This window comes from Mustela erminea, chromosome 5, assembly GCF_009829155.1.
Source record: "Mustela erminea isolate mMusErm1 chromosome 5, mMusErm1.Pri, whole genome shotgun sequence".
Taxonomy (NCBI): Eukaryota; Metazoa; Chordata; class Mammalia; order Carnivora; family Mustelidae; genus Mustela; species Mustela erminea.
Genome location: NC_045618.1, coordinates 81,786,454 through 81,804,319, shown reverse-complemented (window position 1 = coordinate 81,804,319; position 17,866 = coordinate 81,786,454). Strand labels below are relative to the sequence as shown.

The following is a 17,866-nucleotide window of genomic DNA, read 5'->3' as shown; positions in this document are numbered from 1 at the left end:
TCAGATGCCTCAGAACTTTGTCCTTTATAAAATTACCTTCTTTAAAAATGCTTGTAATGTTTGTAAGCTGGATTTTCACTTAATTTTTCAAGGAGTGGTACTCTCAGCTAATATTTGTTTTCTCTTTATGGAGGAAAAGGGTTAAACCCATTTTTGCTTAATTATTTTTTTTTTAAGATTGTATTCATCTATTTGACAGAGATCACACGTAGGCAGAGGCAGGCAGAGAGAGAAAGGAGGAAGCAGACTCCGCAGAGCAGAAAGCCCAATGCAAGGCAGAGAGCCTCATGCGGGGCTTGATCCCAGGACCATAGGATCATCACCTGAGCTGAAGGCAGAGGCTTTAACCCACTGAACCACCCAGGCACCCCATTTTTGCTTAATTAAATAAAAATTCTTGTTTACATGAGTCAATTCATCCTTGAGGCATTTTGTTAAGGGGCGGGCACAGTTTGTCTTCCCATACCCCATTTTGCCAAAATTTTAAGTAGTGTTAAAGGCAGTTTCATTTCTGCCTTTCTGAATACGTGGTCCTTTCATCCCTTTTATATAATCTATGAAATTGTTAGACTCCAAAGATTCAGAATTAATACATGTATTCCAGTAAATCAGTTAACACCTTTTTCAGCTCAACGTGTTGTTTCAGATAGAATCAATGTATGTGTGAAGGGATATAGGGTGCATAGGTTGGATGGGGGAGAGGGCAGGTCCTCTCTGTAGAAAAGATAAGGCAGACTGGATGACACCTCTGAAGGGAGAACTCTTGGTGAGGTAATGATCCTTAAGGTAATTCTGATCACTTTTCAAAAGCCAACTTTATAAGCATATGTAATGAAAAATAATTTTAATTACAAAACATACTTGTTGAACTAAGTAATCAAAAACATCTCATGCGGGACGCCTGGGTGGCTCAGTTGGTTGGACGGCTGCCTTCCGCTCAGGTCATGATCCTGGAGTCCTGGGATTGAGTCCTGCATCAGGCTCCCAGCTCCACAGGGAGTCTGCTTCTCCCTCTGACCTTCGCCTCGCTCATGCTCTCTCTTACTGTCTCTCTCTCAAATAAATAAATAGTCTTTAAAAAAAAAAAATCTCATGCTGTTTAACTTGGTAGTGGCTGTGTATAATGCCTAGAACAGGAGACATTCAATAAACTGAATAAATATAACAGTTTTAAGAAAAAAATTCAGAATTGGTCTTTCTGCATAAAATAGTGAATGTAGGATTTTTTACCATGTCCCAGGGATAGATACCTTGGAATAATAAAAGCAGCTTAGAATAATAGTCACTAACAGTTTTATTGCTTAAATGGTTAAACTACAATAGTTTTTCCTGCAGTCCTTTTTTTAATATGTGCTTTCCCTCAATGCCAAATGTTTATAAGTATAAATAGTAAATAAAAATTTACCAACTTGGCTTTTTTTAAAGTACATGGATGACTTTCAGCGTATAAGCCAAATATATCAATACACATATAAAATCAAGGATATAAGTAGAAAAATACCAGGCAATCCTCCTATCTCATTCAGTGTGATATTTCCATTATATTATTAGGAAAATACACTACATAAGAAACTTCAGACCTAATTCCCTTCCATTTCATTCATAATTACAACCTTTTAGAATGTAAGTAACAAATATGGTTGATTAGTTTTAAGACAACATCTATGGGGCAAAATAACATTTGAACTGAGTTAATTCAAAGTTTCGTTTTCCTTATATATTTAATGCAGAATGATTAAAGAAGGAATGTTGCTTTTGTTCTATCATTCTTTTATTGAGCTATGGAATTTGCATTTCTATACATTTAATATGCCTTTTGGGATTCTTAAGATTTGGATGCACAGTATCTCCTCTTTCCTGAGTTTCTAAGGGTCATGATTATGAAGCCTAGGCAGAGTGTTTAACAATTCTAAATTGTCGTTAAAAGGTAGTAGCTTTAAATGAATGCTTATGTGCTTAAAACAGCTGTTGGCATTTTTAATATAGTAGTTTTGTATCTGATCCTATTATGCTATATAGTATTTTGGTATTATGAGAAAATGACTTATACATTCTGTCCTCTTACACTTTTTCTTTCAGTTGTCAAAATGTCACCATTATTGCTGGGATTCCAAGAAATCTCTACAAATGCCTCTGATAACATCAGAAACAATTGGTTCTAATCCTGTGAACTCTCTTGTGAAGAAAGCATGTGACTCCTTTGGTTTAGAGGCCATATCTTTCAGGTCATCCAAAGGTGCCCAAGCCACACCAACAGAGAAGATGGTGATACCTACAATGAAAATATTTTTAAGTGAATTAAAGCCAAGTTCCAGCTTATATATAAAATCAGATGTAAATATTTTTTCGTGAGTTAGTAAATAGTTGTAGTGAAAACTCTCCAGTAATGTCTGAAGAACTAAATCTCCTTCAAATGGTTAGGTAGGTTTTAATGTCATTATAATGAGAATGACTAAACAGCTGAATCAAAACAAGAAGCTCTGCTATCAGTATAAATTAGCACATGAACAGATAAATCACATCATCACTGACAAATATTTGGTAAGCTGATATCTTAAAAAAAAACAACACTAAGACACTTAGTGAAATGAAAAACTTCCTGAGATTAGCATGAGAATGGGCTGCTTGCCATCATCTCTCCAATTAATAATTTTACTGGAGTCCAAGCCAATGTGACAGCATGAATGACACAAAATTTGGGACATATAAATGGAAGTTTTCTAAGGTTTTCTAAGGCTGTTGCATTGCCAGGGATGGCGACTCTGTGAATATGAATATTGAAAATTTTCTTGCATTTTGATGTGTATGTTACATTGGCAAACTGACCAGTAGTCAGAAATTTGACCAAAGCACAGATCTGGTGATAAAAACAGCCAAAAGAGCAAGGTCTGGGAACTGGAATAATTTCTTCTAGTTAGGCATTGAGGCATAACCTCTGCATTCCCTTGTACTACTAGAAGGCTTTTACTCTGACCACATTTTGCTAGGGTGATTACTACATTAGTTTGATTCACCTGAATCCCAAGTACAGTATTTGTTCACCATCTTTCTTCTGGGTGAAATTCCCTATAATGTTCTGAGAGTTTTTGAAAAATTTGCTCTTCTAAGACTTATCCCCCTTCTAGTATTCAGTACCAAGAGTTGTCAATACTTAACATACAAATAGATCAGGTTTAGTATATGTAAAAGCTCCTTGAAACTATTTATTACCCCTGGTTAATACTCCTCTGGCAAAGAAAAAAAGTAAAACAAAATTCTCCCCTCAGGTTTCCTCACTTGTAGATTAAATTCAAGCTCAAATTGGTTAGTTTGGACACAATGTATAATTACAGCTTGAAAAAAAATGTTAATGACCTAGCCCTGAAGGTCTACCCTGCATTCCGGGTTTTGTTAACTTTGTAACGTTGACTTCACTATCCCTAAAGAATAATTTTCATGAAAATGGTTTGGCCCAACCTCCTGACGTTCAACTAATTACATAGGGAAAATATATTTCAATTAATCCAGCTCACTTAATTTAGCCTGAATCCAAGCCTATTAACCATAAGTTATTTCAGTAAGCTACATTTTTAAACATTTATGAGAGAGAGTGCACGCGCGCACATGCGCAAGTCGGGAGAAGGACAGAGGGAGAGAAACCTTCAAGCAGACTCCCCATGGAGTGCCAAGCCCCATGTGGGGCTTGATCTCACAACGTGAGATCATGACCTGACACGAAAGCAGGAGTTGCAGACTCAGTAGACTGAGCCACCCAGGTGCCCCTGTAAGCTACGTTTTTAAAGAGTATGATAGCAAACATGACTTTTGATCTGGGTTAGATGTATAATGTACATGATGTATAAAATAAACCAGATATATAAAAATAAACCAATGTATTGGTTAAATTCCATGGATCAGTTCTCTACCCACTAAAAAACAGTATTCTATCAATAAGTACATTAACGTGCTAATATATCAAAGGAAAAAGATTAATTTATTAGAAGTTAAATAGGGAAAAAGATGTATGTAAGACTATAGAAAAATGCAAGGCTGCTAATTCCCCTCTCTCAAGTTAGCGTTTTTGTTTTTTAAGTATTATTGGACTGCAATCACTCAGTTTTATCCCAGGAAAGGAGATGCCAGCGTTTTGTTGCCCTATTTGATCTCAGCAACACATTATGCTAATGTTTTCAGGAATGAGGGGCCTTTGCCAAGTAATATTAAGGTTGGGGTTAAGGGAGAAAGAAGGCCTTTTCATACCCTTTTACAACATCAGAGTGTGTTTTTATTATCTCAAGAAGAAAAAGACACTAAAAAGGAAGTTTAGATGGAATAGAATTAAAGTCTACTGCTGACCTTATCTTAGAAAACTCAGGCCAGACTCAAAACTATAAAAAAAAAAAGATAAAACATCAAATGGATTCATGGTAAATTATAAACGGTGATTTTGCAGGCATATATTCCAAGTTTGAGCCAAACAGCCCCTGTAACATGTTTCCTTGACATGGTTCTCCTGGGCATTCTCCCAAACAATACAGAGCTTAGGAGTATGGACTCAGCCCACTGCCTGGGTTTGAATACTGGCCTCACCACTTGCTAGCTGTGTGGTTTCCAGGGAATTTGTTTCCTTATCCGTAGAATGAGATTCATCTGGCTGGTTTGACAGTTAAATCAGTTAATACTGGGTAAAGCTCTTAGAACAGTGACTGCCATAATGTAGGTGTTTGTTCTATAAAATAAATGGTTAAGTTTATATTTACAAAATTCACTGAATGCCTCAGGTCGCCACCCAGAAGAAGGGCAAGAACCTTACCTGCATCGTGTGCAGCAGCAGCAGGGCCTCGAACATCATCATAGGATTGGCCGTCTGTGACAATTACCAGGAAGTTCTTGTTGGGGCTGTCCCTCACAGGACCAAACACATTCCTAACAGTGAAGGAGATGGCTTCACCTGTAGCTGTCCCACCACTCATGTAGCGAATGTTTCTGATAACAGCTAGGATATTCTCTTTGGTGCTATAATCAGTGAAACTGAACTCTGTGCGCTGATCGTATGTGAACTGTACAGCAGCTATTTTGGCACCAATGTCTGAGATTTCAAAAGTCTTGGCTATGTTGGAAACAAACTCAAGCATGAGGCGAAAATTACTGTCTCCAACACTGCTGGAGCCATCAATTAGAAAGGCAATGTTCACCGAGTTGTAACAGGTCTTGCTGCACATCATTTGCTCATGAGTGCAGAGCTTCTGTACCAGAGGCTTTACATATTTCGTGGTGCCAAACCAGTTAGGCATGTGGTAAGAGAAGAAGCCATTATTCCGACAGACAGCCTAAACGAGGGAGACATAAAAGGGATCCAAAGTTGTTTCTTAAAAATTATGGAAACATTAAAACAGTTGTAAAAAACATTGTCTTGACCATTCAAAGTGAATTCAGATAAGGGCCAGTTGGCACTGTGGCTCGAGGCCCAAAATTAAATCATGACCATAACAGAAGACACCCTCACCTCCGTACCTTGTCAACAAATGCCACATCCTGAACCATGCCCAGTTCTTCAGGGATAGGCTTGGCCACAGAAACTATAAATACATTGACACCAAACTCTCTGGCCACGATGCCTGCTTCCTCAATGTCATCAGAAGGCCAACCATCGATAAATACCACCACCACTTTGGGGATCCCTTTTCTTACTCCAGTGTCTGCTGTGAAGAATTTCTGGGCGGTATGCTTCAGGGCTTTTCCTAGGTTTGAAAAAGAAGCAGACTGGAGCAGCACCACTGCTCAAATGACATTTCTGTTTCCCTGTACCAACTTGATGCCACCAAAGCTCAAGATTTTAACTTACATACAACTTGTCTATAATCTATAATAGATGGGAAAGTTTAATCATCCATGGGGCTTATTTACTTTGTCTTCACAACCCACGTTACTTCCCCCATCACCTCCCAAAGCCTCATGTTTCCTTACTGTACACCGGTCAGAAACAAAACTGACTCACTCCTATAATTCTGCTCTCTAGCCCCTTACTGACTAGTACCACTAAAGACTGAGAACAAGAAATATTCCTTCAAAGTGTCTCTAGTGCTACTCCAGTTCTTTCTGCCCCATCTCCACTTGTTAAATCATCTGCTGATCTTTGCTTCTTTTTAACACACTGAAACAGTGGCTAGCTGTCCTATCCAATATAAGAATAATAAAGCACAAAAGTTTTGTGTTTTATTTACTTATTTTTAAAATTCATTTGACAGAGAGAGAGAGATCACAAGTAGGTAGTGAGGCAGGCAGAGAGAGAGGGGGAAGCAGGGTCCCCACGGAGCAGAGAGCCCGATGCGGGGCTCGATCCCAGGACCCTGGGATCATGACCTGAGCTGAAGGCAGAGGCTTTAACCCACTGAGCCACCCAGGTGCCCCTCTCTTTTGCGTTTTAAACAAGCAATATTACTTAGTCCTTTGGCATATTTTCCACTACAAATTGAGTATCTTAGATGATCAAGTACAAACCTAGCCAAGATTTCAGTGTCAGGAGGAAAAGTCTCATATCTGCTTCTATAAAACAGCCTAAAACTGTTTTAATGTCCAACCACTCATAACCCTCTCTTGTGTTGCATCCCAGGTGCCAAAGTCTACTTACCTGTATTGGAATTACCCCCTCTGAAACCTACTTCCTTTATGGCAAACAAAACATCTTTGGCTGATGTAAAGTTTTTCAAGTAAAATTCTATTTTGGGATGTTCACTAAGGGGAAAAAATGAAAAAAAAAAAAAAAGTTACCTAGGGAGAACTGGGAAGGTAAAACAAGCAATATTATATACCTTAAAAAATGTCTTTAAATTGGACAATGCCTAAGTTTCTTGCTCAATCCCATAGTACATAGTCAGTTAAGGAATTGCATCCTTACTTGACTTTTAAGGCATCTTGCAGAATAGTAACAAAAACCATTGCTACCTTGAGGGTTTATTTTATTCTGGGTAATATGCTATATACATGTAACATGTATCAGCTCATTTCATCATAACTCTACAATGTAGAAACGATTATCCCTATTATATAAATGATGAAACCGAGGCTCAGAGCATTTAGGTAACTTGCCCAACAAAACACAGCTGCACTTGAAATTCAGGTTTGTCTGGCACCAGAGTTCATGCCTAACCTATATAGTGCCCCTGAAACCAGGCCTGGCTCAGAGCACTGGACTTAATGGAAATCTGCAGAGTTGGGCAGCACAGAGTTGGAAGGTGGCTGGGTGTGAGGTTAGGTCTGTTCCAGTGGGAGACCCTGGAAGCACTTAACAGAGTGGGTCTATTAAATACTCCAGTTTTTGGTCAGAAGAGGCAATTTCAAGGACACTGGGGCCAACATTTTAAAAATGAGAAGGTATAAGAAAAAAAATGTGAAGGATTACAATATGGAATTTTTGTTATAATAAATGATATTTACATTACCAATCTTAATGTATATTATAGGATTTGGGATTTTCCATATTTAATAGTAGATGGATTTCAGCTCACTTTTTTTTTTTTAAGATTTTATTTATTTATTTGACAGAGAGAGGTCACAAGTAGGCAGAGAGGCAGGCAGAGAGAGAGAGGAGGAAGCAGGCTCCCTGCCAAGCAGAGAGCCTGATGTGGGACTTCATCCCACGACCCTGAGATCATGACCTGAGCCACGCCCCAGCTCACTTTTTTCTGCTTTTTTTTTTTCAGCTCACTTTTTACCACTACTCTGTGTTCATTAGAGACCATGGTGAATAAAAACAGTTAAAAGCACCATTTTTTGTGTTTAGTTTTTGGGTAACTCAGTATTTAAGTATAAAATTTTAAGATCTTAGTATTATCAATCGTCATTAAGTCAAGAGTTTTGAGACATAAATATAGCACTGGTCGTATTTCTGTATATCTGGTGAAATGCTGGGTCACAAAATCAGATATTATGGGTTGATAACATTTTCATTTTAATGGTCACTTTTCAAATATCCAAATTGTGATTTGTGAGATTTAGTCTTGTTTTTGCATCCTTAATGATATATTCTGTTATTTTGCTTAAATATAAACTCTTGACATGGTTTATTCTGATGTTCTTCCTAAAGTAGAAGAACTATAGCCAAGGAATTTACAGAGAAGCTAATTCTTTGTTTGAGTCTAAAGACAGTGTAGCTTTCATCTTGAAGAAGATTTGGATAGAAATCGCAAAAAAAAAAAAAAAAAAAATTAAGAAGAAAAGTACTGAGGGGAATTTGCCCCCTGCGATGTTAAAGGGTACAGTAAAGCTATAGTAATCAAAGCATTGTGGAAAAGATGTGGAATTAGCTTATAGATCAAAGAAACTGACTTGCCTACATTTGTATATAAAATTGATATTTCAAATCAATGGAATAAGAAGCTCATTTGCTTAAAGGCGTGGGACAAATGGTTAAATTATGTAGAAAACAAAGTTAAATTCTCATACCAAAAAAAAAAAAAAAAAACACCTATCTAAATTAAGAACCAGTTGTGAAAAAAAAAAATAACGTAAGAATGAAATAGAATATATTATTTGTAGTATTGGTGCTACCTTCTTACCCACTACTGATAATGGTTTAAACTGGATCAACTTTCTAGAAAGCAACTGAACTTTGTATCAGAAGCCATAAAAATGTCAGTACTCTTTAACCCAATTTCACTTTCAGGAATCTAGTCTACTGAAGTAATCAAGGATGGCACAGGATGACATAAGGATGTTAATGATAATGTAATGTGTAACAGTGAAAATGGTTAAACAAATAATTATGCAAAGGAACACTACAGAACTTCTTTTTCCTTTTGAGAGTGAGTGTGTAAGTGGGGGTAGGTGAATGGAGGAGGGGGTAGAGGGAGAGATCTTAACCAGACTCCACAGCCAGCATAGAGCCCACAAAGGGCTAGATCTCACAATCCTGAGATCATGACCTGAGCCAAAATTGAGTATCAGATGGTTAACCAACTGAGCCACCCAGGCATCCCAAAACATTTTTTGAAGAGTAATTGTGATCTGGTAAAATGCTTAAAATATTAAGGGATGAAAAAACAGGACATAAGACATTTTTATAGTTGGAGCTTTTGAAAAAGCAACATGCACATGTAGGAGGGGTGGGGGGGGGTAGGCAAAATGGGTGAAGAAGAGTGGGAGTTGCAGGCTTCCAGTTATGAAATGAGTAAGTCAGGAGAATAAAAGCTACAGCACAAGGAATGTAGTCAGTGGCATTTTAATAGCATCCTACAGAGACAGATGGTAGCTACACTTACAGTAAGCACAGTGTAACATAAAAGATGTTGAATCACTATGTTGCACACCTGAAACTAATGTTAACATTGTGTGTCAACTATACTTCAGTTATACACACATGCGCATGCGTGTATAAACAAATTTTCTTAAAATACTGAAAGATGGGTGCCTGGGTGGCTCACTCAGTTCAACGTTTGCCTTTGGCTTAGGTCATGGTTCCTGGGATGGATCTTTGCTCAGTGGGGAATCTGCTTCTCCTCCCTCTGCCATCCCCTCAGCTCACGTTCTTTCTAATAAATAAAATCTTAAAAAAAAAAAAAATAAAGGATACAAAACATTTTATGGTGATTATCCCTGAGGGGCATACTTGGGAAACTGGTTTTCTTGGTACTTTATATGTTTTTGAAGCTTTCTATAGTGACCATATTATAATCCTAAAAGCCATAGATCTTATTTTTAAATGAGCAAAACTAAAAAGATGGAGTTCAGATCTCCAAGGAACTATGGAAAGTGTTTAAAAGAATGACAGAGTAGGGAGGAAGAATAAACCTTTCACTTTTTCCTTCAGCAAAGAGGAACTGGGAATTGAGCAGAGCATACGTGCAGACGTAATTTGTATGAGCAACAAAACCCTTTAGTTTACCTTCTGGTCCTCAAATAGAATATTATTCTCAATCATTTTATTCCAAAATGGAAGCACTTAGACCTACCTAGTCTGCTTAGCAGTCCTAAATCCTGTATTTACAGTTTGGAAATCAGATTGTCTACAACTCAATATGTTTACATTGAACCAAAATGCACGTATCCATTAGAAGGATTCATCTTTTATCATCAAATCTCCACATTTTAACAAGATTGGTACCTGGCTTGAACAAGGCCCACGTGTGGTCCCTCTGTTCCAATTCCCAACATTAGAGCCACTTTGCCAACAAAATTCTTCTGTAGATTGAATCGGCGCTGCCCAATATTAAAACTTCCATCAATCAGAAATGCAATGTCTGCTTTACAGTCTGTGAATACCCAAACAAGTCTTTCTGTTAGCAGTTTCAAGAGGAGGGATGGAGGGAGGCAGGGAAAGTGAATGTGACTTTCCCAAACGAATATCTGGACTCTTACCTTTATTGCCAGTTTTCTTCTCAGGTGTTTTTTTCAGTCGTTTCCCTGAAACAAAGGAAGCACTTGGCATTAGTAAAAGGAAGACATTTTCATAGCAAGAAGCCCACATGGGGAAAAGCTCCTAACAAGAAGTGTCCATATTAAAAATACTTGTTTTTAAAAAATAAATTTCCTTAAAAAATTAATCTTCTCATGGTTTTCTGGACTGGGAAAACAATGCCACGGCAAAGAAACAAGTCAGAACTGTTGTAGGCCTATATATTTAATATGCCGCCAATTCAGGAATTGGTCTCTCAAACCTACAGTGGAGGCAGGACTGGAAACTCAAGAGCTAGATTCTAATGTTCTTAATTTCTTCGATTTTAGAACTGCCACAGTCTTGGGGTGCCTGGGTTGCTCAGTCAGTTAAGCATCTGCCTTTGGCTCGGGTCATGATCTTGGGGTCCTGGGATCGAGTCCCACTTCAGGTTCCCTGCTAAGTGGGGAACCTACTTCTCCCTCTGCCTCTCCCCCAACTGTGCACTCTCTCTCTTTCTCTCTCTCTCTTTCTCAAATAAATAAAACTTTCCAAAAAAAAAAAACCAAAAAACAAAAAACTGCCAAAGTCTGAAGAAATGATATCCCTGGCTGTTTGTTAAAAACTGGACCTACACTAATTCCTTTTTGCATGTGCCAAATGAAACTAGGAAGTTCATAGTACTTTTACTTTGTCTGGTTTCTAGGCATGGGTTTATCAAATCAGAAATAGTAGGACTTTAAGAGAACATTTGGTAGCAGACTTTGTAATTGAAAATAGAAGGATAGGAATTTAAAATATCAAATTAAATGTTTCTTTATGTAACATACCAGTAAACACATTTTTTAAAAAATTTTTTAAAGGTTTATCGATTTGAGGGCACCTGGGTGGATCTGTCAGTTATACATCTGCCTTTGGCTCAGGTCATGATCTCGGGGTTCTGGGAATGAGCCCTGTGCTGAGCTCTCTGCTCAGCAGGGGGAAACTCTGCTACTATCCCTGCTCATGCCCTCTCTCTTTCAAATAAATAATTTTTTGTTTTTAAATTTTAAGGTTTGAGAAAGAGAGTGATCATGAGCAAGGGGAGAGGGAGAGGGAGAAGCAGATTCCCTGCTGAGCACAAAGCCCACTGTGGGGCTCAGTCCCAGGACCCTGAGCTTATAACCAGAGCCGAGGTCAGAAGCTTAACCGACTGAGCTAAGCAGGCGCCCCTGTTTTGTGTTTAGTATCATTTTCCTTTAAAAGGAAAGCTACACATTTATTTTGAATTTCCAAATGCTGTGTCAGGCGACTAGGAGATAGCTTCGTATTTCATACCTGTAGGTGGACGTGCTGTGGACACTGCTTGTCCTGTAGCTTCCTGGGTACCACTTTTTCCTTCTGTTAAAATAAAGAGAAGACTATTTTTTCCCCTTCCTTCTTTACCACCAAAGCATAATGGATCTAATTTAGGGGCCTACAGGGTGATATATGTAATTGAGTGATGGCAATTGTATGAGTACTTGTTTCATGCTAGTTTGACCAAAATGGGTTTTTAGCTATTAAATCATATTTTAAAAGAATCACCAAAAATGAATTCATATTCATTTTCACTCACTAGTGTTTTTATCTAGTGTTACTTGGTAAATGTCAGGGCATTCTGATTGCAGACGATGCAGGTTTCTTTTTCTTCTTTCCCTCTCTCTCTCTCTCTTTTTTCAAAAATAGGGTCTATACCCAGTATGGAGCCCAACATGAGGCTTGAACTTAAGACCCTAAGGTAAGGACCCTGAGGTCAGGACCCAAGCTGAAGTCAAGAGTCAGATGCTTAACTGACTGAGCCACCCAGACACTACAGACAATGCAAGCTTCTAACTGCAGTCTTCTAACAGCAAGATTATTCTTCCCTCATTCAGCCAGGTTTAGCTTGAGTGGGTCTTTGCGTGTCCAGTCCCCTGACTCTAACCCTTGCTGACTCCTCCAAGTCTTGATTGCAGGTTTTTCCATCAGAGTCAAAGAGATTGGATAAAGAAAAGCAGAAAACTTTTTTTGGGGGGGGGCTGTGAAGCAATATTTGTACAAAAGTAAGAATAATGTAATTGTACCTACTTGTCACTGTGAAAGAAGCAGACCATCTGGAAAGTGTTTGAGACTGAATGCCATTGGCAGCTACTGAGGAATAGTTTTCTCGACCTGGTAGGCTATATATTCGCACAGGTCCCCCTGAGTTGCTGATGACTCCCCTGTAACACAGAAAAGCAGCTGATATTCTACCCACACTTTTTTAGGGGTATCTGGCTGACTTCTAGTGCCATGTTACATCTATTGTTCTGATTAAACAAGAAAACAGTTCATGGGGAAGATACATAAGGATGCTGCCAGTCTTTTGAAAAACTTGCTGACACAGGTATAAAATAGGCCTGGGAGAAATAGTTTTGTGCTGTCATACTTCTTAAATGTTGACAGGAACATACCTGTGGGATCCCGTTCCCTACAGCTCAGAGATTCAGAGTTAACAGAACCAAACAATTTTCTTAGTTTTCTAAGGTACTTTATATGTCCTTGGACTTCATTAAAAAAAAATAAATAAATAAAAAAGTCTTGCAGGATAGCAGAGTGGGTGGTGATTATGGGCTCTGGAGGCAGCCTGGGCTTTCAGTTCTAGCTTGGGCACTTTCTAACAGTGGCAAGATGGTTGGAAACTCTGCATTCAGTTTCCTCATCTATAAATGGAATGAAATTGTATCTACTCCTACTGTTGTAGATGTCATGGAAATTAAAACAATGTCTAGCACATAGCAAAAATTCACTAATATATTACATGATTAGGCATGCTCTAAAATCATAGGGATCTAGCTATCAAGAAATAATACAATTTGCCTTTAGTCAGAAAGCTTCCTTTGTGTAGCTGGTGCTTCAAGGATATTCATGAAAACCTTCAAAATGTACCCATCTTCTGTGGTCAATATTGACACCAAAAGAAAGAAGGTGGGGGTGTCCATTTGGCTAAAGAAGGAAAGGATGTTATCACACTTGGATTCCTCTTCCCTTGCATGTGTCAGCTTACCTGTGGACAGCTGCACCACATATGCTTGATACAGATGCATACACTATGTTCCCAAACACGGAGAATTCCTCAGGAGCGCAGCCCCCTGGGCAAAGGACATCTGCTTTCTCTTTCCTGATGTCCAGGCCTCGGGTAAAGCATGTGATAGCAATGGGAACTGAAAAAAAAAGGAGGGAATATGATATTATTAATTCATTCTAGAAAAAAAAATCTCAATTACAATGATAACTATGGACACAGTTACCTGAGGTAAAGATATTAAATCTGGGCTGAGCCTTGAGGAACATTTTCTTTCTTTCTTTCTTTCTTTTAAGTAGCCTCCACACCTAGCGTGCGGCCCAGTGTAGGGCCTGAACTCACAATCCTGAGGTAAAGCCCTGAGCTGAGATCAAGAGTCTCACCCTTAACAAGCTAAACCACCCAGGCACCCCAATGAGAAGCATTTTCATAGACACATGCACAAACCTCTCTAGGTCCCATCCTTTGCTTCAAGGATCAGTCATACCAGTTTTTCTCCAAATGCAGTGCCTTAAAATTGTATCTTAATTTAAGGAAGCCAGTAAATAGATGTTTCCCTTCACAGAATGTCATTTAGCTTAGTCACTCATATTACAGATGCAGAAATTAAAGTGATGGGGTTAATTTGCCCTAGGTCACACTGCCCAACTCTTGCAGGACAGGAAACAGGGAATTTAGTCTCTATGAAATGAAGCATTTTTATCTGAATGGAACCTGCTTATTCCTGCTCCAAATCAGTCCCAAGAGATTTATCAGGCAGTGAATGCATTTTTGGAAAACAGCATTAATACTCTCAATTTTTACATACCAACCTAAACTAATAAGGAATTGAAATTCTTACTACAAAAGACATTAGGTAGACAGTTCTTACTACAAAAGACATTAGGTAGACATTGGCAGCATGTAACAATGTAAGATAGTATGTTAACTCATCAATTTACAACAAATATTGAGACTAATGTTATTAAATTCTGTTCTTCAAACATAAGAAAGTGTGGTTATCCAAAACTTTTTGAAACAGATGTTAATTTAAAAAACAAAAAAGCACATTCTTTTTTCAAGACAGGGGGTAATACTGTCCATTTGAGTAGCCTGCCTCTACCAACGACCCTTTTCTACAAGCTGTGTTGAGCTGCACCCTCAACTGCACTTGTCTTTGGAAGGGAAGGCAGAATGCCAGGTACAGTGCTGATTCCTCAGCTCTGAAACACTCTAGATTGCTGGGGAAGTTAAAATCTTTACCAAAACAGTAGAATCATACCCGTGAGCCTTATACATGTGATCAAACAGCCTTAACCCTTCCTCTCACTTTCCATGTCATCAGAGGCTCTGCCTTTACCTGCTTGAAAGAGGGAGGGTGGGGATGGGGGTGGGGGGCGGGAGGGGGTGCTGAAAACAACCCAGTGCAATGCTTACTCTCATTTCTCCTTTCAAGGAGAACAGGATAGATTTAGTAAAAGAGTTTGCCTTTTATATTATAGAAAACACACACGCCCATACTCAGACTTTTACATGTGGACCAAACTGTTTTTAGACCTCTCCAGTATGAAACGGGCCTACAAATAGGGGTTACTCCTAGAAACCAGGGGTTCCAGCAAGGTGGGACAAGGATGTAAGCATCTCTCTCTGTCTCTGTCAACTCTGACAGTGTGAAGTTGGGTCTGGGAGCCTTCTCCCTGTCCTCAAACGCCGAGGACAACCTGAAACTAGGTGCCCCTCGGTGGGACTCAACGAATACTCCCCTGCCTTGACCTTTCCATGCCGACGCTCGGCTTGCCAGGTGCCTCCCGCGGTGTGAGTGTGGGTTCGGGGACGCTTGCTTCTCCGCGCCTTGGGAAGAGCGTCCCCATCGACACCAGGGGCCCCCCTCGCGTGGGAGAAATGGGTAAGCCGGGGCAGATCCGCTATGGGTAGGTATGTGTGTGCGCCAGGCAGCCGCTGCAACCTTGGCGCCCTCCAGCTTTGGTCCCTGGGGCCAAGGTCTAGGGGCTCGGTCTGAGCGCGCTTTTACCTGCCGTCCCCCAACCCCTCCCACCGCCTGGACCGAGCCCTGCTTCCCCGACAGGGGAACCCGCAACTCACCCGCTCCCTCGCTGCCCGCAGGCTCCGGCAGCAGCAGCAGACAGACACCTGCGAAGAAAGGACAGCGCGAGGGCTGGCTCCAGCCTCCACCCGGCTTGGTGCGACGGGAAGGAGGTGGGGAGGGGCGCGTACCCACCGAGGCAGAGAACGGGGATCCAGGCTGCAGACATGGTAGTCGAGGGGCTGCTCGGACCTGGGAGACAGGGAGAATGCGAGGGAGGCTCCCGGGAACGGAGGCCCCCCACTTCCCCACCACGCTACGCCCGCCACCCCTTTGGAGATCTCGCACCCCTCGGAAACCCAGGGGCGGTGGAGGGGAGGGAGGTGACCTAAGAGGCCGCTGTCCCGGAGCTAGCGCCTCTCTATCTGGAGGCGACGCTCTGGCTGCAAATCGAGCCAAACCCTGCATCGATGTGCAATCCCGGCCGGGCAGAGGGGGTGCGATATCAAGACAGAAAGAAGCTGGGAACGACAAAGGAGAGACTCGGACAGGCGGGGGTCAGGGACCCGCACGCCCGCCGCCCGACGCCCAGGGCTCCGCACCTGAGTCGGAACCGCCCGGCTGCGCCTGAGTGCGGAAAGCGCGGCTCGCTTCGCCGCTATAAAGGCCGGGCCGCGCGCATGAGCACTGTGCGGGGGGCGCGCGAGGAGGGGGCTGGGAGCCTGTCCCGCGGGGCTGGGCGGTGGCCGTCCAGCTCCGCCCTCGCCCGCTCGCGGTCTCGGGTTGAGTCCAGCGCCGAGGCGCCTCCCCCCCGCAGCGCGGACCTCGGCCACCTGGACGCCGCGTCCGTCCCTGGGGGAGGCGCGAAGGCCCGGGTCAGAGTGTCGAGGCCCCCCGGGGGCCCGGCGTCAGGGGTGTCGGAGCGACTGTAGAACGGCGGCGGGACCCGTACCTGGGGACTAGCGGGGTGAGCCCGGGGTGCACGGCGCCGGCCGCGCAGGCTTCGCTGCGCTCCGGGCCGGGCGGCTGCCCGACGTGCGCGGCCAGCCTCGCTCGGGCTGGGGAAGGGCGGTCCCCGCGCACAGTTCCCGACGGCGGAGCTGCGGCCCTCGCGGGGAACGGGGCGCTGCTTCGGCCGAGGGGGCGCAGGGCCGCTTGTCCGCCCAGAGGCCTGGCGCCCCCGGAGAGCTACCAGCTCCACGCGGCCTCAGAACCAAACTTTACAACTTCGTGCTCTCGTGGAAATGGAGTTCTTACTTGTAAATTAAAAGCAACCTGGGGTTTGCAAACGCGGTCCTGGTATTTTTTTAGAAACTCTGTCAACTGGTTATTCTTTCGACCTTAGGATCCAGCCTTACGACTTGGTTTCTGCAGGAATCGGATTTTCCCCAGCGGGCTCCATTTACTCTGGTGGGTAAGGCTACGCTTCTGAGGTAGCCCGGGCCCCTCACTGAATCTGCCTTTTCTTCCTTTCTAGATCAGGAGGGATTTATGCTTGATTGCTTTTCCAAATTCCCAGACCTGTGGTGATTACACAGAATCGCCGATTTGGTAATGTGTCCTCCGTCATCCCGGTAACTTTTGACAGGTGGAAATGGGACTAAGCGGAATTCACAGGGAGTGTGACAGACAAGTGACCTCCATGCCAGCCTAGGAACCACCTCCAGACCCGGGAGAGGTGGCAGGATGCTCTCCCCCACCCCGCCCAAAGAGTTTTATTTAGTCCAAAGAACAGCATTTTATTTTGGTCCAGAGAATAACCAATAATTTATATGCCATAAAATCCATCCCTTTAAGTGTAAAACGCATAATTTTTAATGAGTTTACAGAGTTGTGCAACCATCTCCATAATCCAGTTTTAAAATATTTCCATTACTCCCAAAAGGATCCGTTCTAATTATTGTCAGTTCCCTTTCCCACCCTCCACTCTGATTTGCTTCCTGTATATACATTTGCCTTTTATGGGCATTTTATATAAATGGAGTGATACACCTGCTTTTACTGAGCATAATGTTTTTGAGGCTTATCCAGGTTGTGGCATGTATGTGTTTTTCCTTTTTATCGCTTAGTAGTATTCTCACCCATTTTGTATTAGGAAAGAAACCTACCACCATCACCTGGAAGCCAAATTTTGTAGTGGTTTTACAACTATTCTCCATCTGGAATGAGTCAATATTTGTACCAGGCAAATGGGGAGTGCTGATTTCATTCCCTTTACTATTTGAATGTCTTCTGAAGAGAAAGAGACTCATTAAATAACATTTGTTGTCTGGGAGGCTTTTTATTCTTATTTTCATGGCTGCTTTAAAGATTTAATCTCGTCCATGGTAGACAGTTAACCCTTTTCTTAGAAACCCAGTAATCTGGCCACCACTCCTGATATTTTTCTTGGGAGAAATTTCAAGCCTTCAGGACTATGAAAGCTGTC

The 17,866-nt window shown here is 41.7% G+C and overlaps 1 protein-coding gene across 1 annotated transcript; it reads right to left on the bottom strand.

Moving 5' to 3' along the window:
* Window positions 1–1,276: 1,276 nt before the first annotated feature.
* COCH (cochlin) lies at window positions 1,277–16,110 on the bottom strand. The gene is made up of 12 exons (XM_032341482.1): window positions 16,041–16,110; window positions 15,634–15,690; window positions 15,498–15,545; window positions 13,398–13,554; window positions 12,440–12,573; window positions 11,669–11,731; window positions 10,336–10,380; window positions 10,082–10,229; window positions 6,611–6,714; window positions 5,494–5,720; window positions 4,793–5,309; window positions 1,277–2,272 (listed from the first exon to the last, which is right to left on the bottom strand). Exons 2-12 carry the CDS (start codon window positions 15,665–15,667, stop codon window positions 2,097–2,099), a joined length of 1,653 nt encoding a protein of 550 aa, XP_032197373.1. The 5' UTR covers window positions 15,668–15,690; window positions 16,041–16,110; the 3' UTR covers window positions 1,277–2,096.
* Window positions 16,111–17,866: the final 1,756 nt, after the last annotated feature.

What these genes read in the sequence shown, in the direction of transcription:
- COCH (XM_032341482.1), bottom strand. Translation starts at nt 15,667, where the DNA reads ATGTCTGCAGCCTGGATCCCCGTTCTCTGCCTCG. An exon ending in TGCGGGCAGCGAGGGAGCGG is followed by an intron (nt 13,555 to 15,497) that starts GTGAGTTGCGGG and finishes TTTTTTTTTCAG; the next exon opens with TTCCCATTGCTATCACATGC. An exon ending in GAAGAAAACTGGCAATAAAG is followed by an intron (nt 10,230 to 10,335) that starts GTAAGAGTCCAG and finishes GGGTATTCACAG; the next exon opens with ACTGTAAAGCAGACATTGCA.